Source organism: Cavia porcellus, unplaced genomic scaffold (genome assembly GCF_034190915.1).
Source record: "Cavia porcellus strain 051 isolate PalLab524CR breed Dunkin Hartley unplaced genomic scaffold, mCavPor4.1 scaffold_45, whole genome shotgun sequence".
NCBI classification, from domain to species: Eukaryota; Metazoa; Chordata; class Mammalia; order Rodentia; family Caviidae; genus Cavia; species Cavia porcellus.
Window position 1 is genome coordinate 718288 of NW_026947528.1, and position 3552 is coordinate 721839.

Consider the following 3552-nt stretch of genomic DNA (forward strand, 5'->3'; position numbering starts at 1 on the left):
AAAAAGAAATTGCCTCATCGTTAAGTCTTATCATAAAAAGTAACTTTGTCAACCAAAAACCAAAATCAAGCAGGGCATCTTCATATAGAAAAAGGAAATTAAAATGATCTTCCAGGCAATTATAAAAGTGTCAGTTGAATGCAAGCTGGTAACAAGTTTTGTCATGCATTAGATATACAAACAGATGCTTAACTGGAAGGTGACAATCAGACTCATTCTTCTTATGTGAAAAGGGGATTGATGTACTCAAAGCCCAAATTCATCTATGCTGTTCACAAAGTAACTGTCATCAGGTGTGAGCTGGACAGGTTCGTTGGTAAGTTCAGGGTCAAAGTTTTCTATCCTGAATTCTGTACCAATACTTGGCTTAAAGGGAGGAGGCACTTGCTTTTTTTCCATCATGTTCCAGTCCAGATTGTTAAAGAATGGATGCTCTTTAATATCGATGAATCCTCTCTGAGGGTGACAGCCCAATCTTACCTCTGGCTCCTTCTTCAGAAGACCCTTGAGGATGCTTCTGGCTTCGACAGACAGGTGCTGTGGAATGTGGACTTCTCTTTCTAACATAGATTGCAAGACCTTGTGTGTGTTTAGATCAGAGTTCTTGGGACTGTCTGCAAAAGGATACGGAGGCTCTCCCACCATCATTTCGAACATGACTGTTCCAAGATTCCACCAGTCCACACTGAAACCATAGCTTTCACCTCTGATGATTTCTGGAGCCAGATAACTGAGTGTGTTGGTCTTCTCGCCTGCCTTCAGTCCTGCCTTACATAGGTTGTAATCGGTAATTTTAATGTGTCCATCCGCATCTAGTAACAAGTTCTCCAACTTCAGATCCCTGTGTAATATCTCATGTTCATGAAGAAACTTGATAGCTAAGGAGGTCTCCCCAGAGTAGAATCTCACATGTGCTTCGGGAAAGATTCCGAACTGTTGCAGATGGTATGTTAGGTCTCCTCCACTGATGTAATCCAGGATAAAGAAAAATCTGGTTGGTGTCTCGATGCAGGAATGCAGGCCAACCAAGTAAGGGTGGTTCAAGCTCTTCTCCAATATTTGCTTCTCCACCTGGAAACGAATAAGGTTTTCATCGTCCTTTTTCACCACTTTCATGGCATAGAGGTGATCTGTTGTTTTATGCCGAGCTAGTAAAACTTTACCGTAGCTTCCTCTCCCGAGGACACGGAGAAAGTCAAAGACTTTAAGAGCAGAAGAGCACAAAGGCCTGCCATTTTCCTCACCAGTATTTGTCTCATTCTCGTCATCTATTTCTTGCATACCCACATGACTTTTAGGATTTGATGAGACTACTTCCTGTTTGGGATCTAAAGCCATGGAAACCTGGTTTATTGGCATTGTGCATTCATCATGCAAAGTATGGTGCTTGCATGGAACTCTGACGAGTGTATGGCACTTCTTATGAACTAAAATTTTACAGTGCATACATTTGTATGCCTTGCGTCCAAATCCCCCCGTGGGGTCTGAGCAGACAGCACAATTAGCACGCTTACTGAACCTTTTAGATCGAAATGTGTGGCCGTTAGCGCAGTGAACCTTTCTCAAGTGTCCTGAAGCTCTACAGCAGATGGATTTATCTTCTGGAGAAGGTGTCTTAGGCTGTTCTTGTACCCAAAACACCTGAGGAGCCTCTGGAAATGATGGTGGGAGAGGCTCCGTATCCTTTTGCAGACAGTCCCAAGAACTCTGATCTAAACACATACAAGGCAGAGCTGTTTTTGGCACCCAAGGCACTTTAGGATCTTCTGGTATGCAAATCACCTTTCCATCTTGTGGTAAGCAAGGCACTTCAGTACATTCTGATACACAAGACACCTCAGTATACTTTGGTGCATGAGATGATGTATGAATTAGCAGCTCAGAATCTGTATTAAGCTCAGAAAGCATATATCGATCTTCTAATTGCAACAGAGGTAACGTATTGCATGGATCTCTCTTTTCATCTACACATCTTGTAGTGAGGTGTTTATTACCAAATGAGCAGGTGTCTAGAAGTTCATTGCCCTCACAAGAAAAAAAATCTCAAAGCTTGTCGTCTTCTTATCCCCACCTGCAACTTGGGCCTGTTGGGAGGTGGTGTAGGCCATGGAGGTACTTGGGAAGAATGGGTCAGAGAAGGGTTGGTCATGCAGGAAAACTGGCATACAGGGCTTAATGGGTGAGGGAGGCCTTACTGCCTTCATTGTCTGTTCAGTGTGGGGTTGGGCATCTCTCCCTGCCAAGTAATTCTCCATAATGGCTTGGCCCAGCTGGTCATATTGTAGGTTTCTTAGTGTTTGGTGGTTGCTGGACACTGTGACATTAGTCTCTACTTCTGGATACCTTGGTCTATCTGACTTTACTGCTGCCAGCTCTGCTGAGACCTGCCCAAAGCTGCTGAGTGTCCCGGGGCCTGTTGAAACTTGCCCATGAATCTTTTGGGTTTCAGTGTCATTTGTACCTGAGTCAACAGTGTTTTGGTGTGGGTACCTTGATGTTGGCTGTTCACAGTCGGTTGGTCTTGGGGAGACCGTCTCTGGGCTGACTGTGAAAGTTGGGTGCCTTTCACATCTTGGTCTGTCTGACTTTACTGCTGCCAGCTCTGATGAGACCTGCCCAAAGCTGCTGAGTGTCCCGGGGCCTGTTGAAACTTGCCCATGAATCTTTTGGGTTTCAGTGTCATTTGTACCTGAGTCAACAGAGTTTTGGGGTGGGTACCTTGATGTTGGCTGTTCACAGTTGATTGGTCTTGGGGAGACTGTCTCTGGGCTGACTGTGAAAGTTGGGTGCCTTTCGCACCTTGGCCTGCGGCATCTGGATGGTGTGAGGCGTTTTCTCAATTTTTGACATAGACTTTGTCTGCCTGGGGTCCTGGGGTTGTGGCCTCTGGATGTGGAGAAACAATTCAGCATCCTCTCCGCTGAGTGTCTCCAGGCAAATGAGCTGGGGAGGTGGGCAGTACTGGATTGTGATGTCTTCTACAAGGGTTCCAAGTTCTGCTTGGTCATGTTGCCAGGAAGTTATGTCCAATAACTTGAGGTCCAATAACTGATAAGAAAGCCTATGGCTCAACTTTTTCATCATGCTAAGTAAATCAGTGGCTAGTTATTTTATTATTTTATCTAAGTATCTGTGAATTGATTTATCATCTATTAGTTTTTTACATTTGCATTTTTCTTATTTTTACTTTGCATCTGCACAGTGAACTACAGATATATTCTCAGATATTCTTTTTAGATACACACTAAGAGTCTTCCTAAGTCACAAAATTGGTCTATCTTGTGATCTCCTTAACTCAGATGCCCAGAGTGCTGGGATTATAGTCATACACCATCAGTCTCATTCAGCATGCTCTCTCTCTCTCTCTCTCTCTCTCTCTATATATATATATATATATATATATATATATATATATATATATATAAACAGCAAATCTGGGCAAACTCCTGGCACTCTCAATCATTGGTGACATCTTCACTTTTAAAGCCATGTGTGTACACTGATAGCTTTCACAGTGCTGGGAGGTCTTTTCCATGTAAAAAAGGCCTTTTT

At 43.4% G+C, this 3552-nt stretch overlaps 1 protein-coding gene across 1 annotated transcript; it reads right to left on the bottom strand.

The window, feature by feature from the left end:
- Positions 1-246: 246 nt before the first annotated feature.
- LOC134474938 (protein kinase C iota type-like) lies at positions 247-1908 on the bottom strand. The gene has a single exon (XM_063244018.1). It carries the CDS (start codon positions 1906-1908, stop codon positions 247-249), a length of 1662 nt encoding a protein of 553 aa, XP_063100088.1.
- Positions 1909-3552: the final 1644 nt, after the last annotated feature.

Bases quoted from the DNA above. Each gene is read 5' to 3' on its own strand.
- LOC134474938 (XM_063244018.1), bottom strand. From the start codon at position 1,908: ATGCTTTCTGAGCTTAATACAGATTCTGAGCTGCTAATTCATACATCA.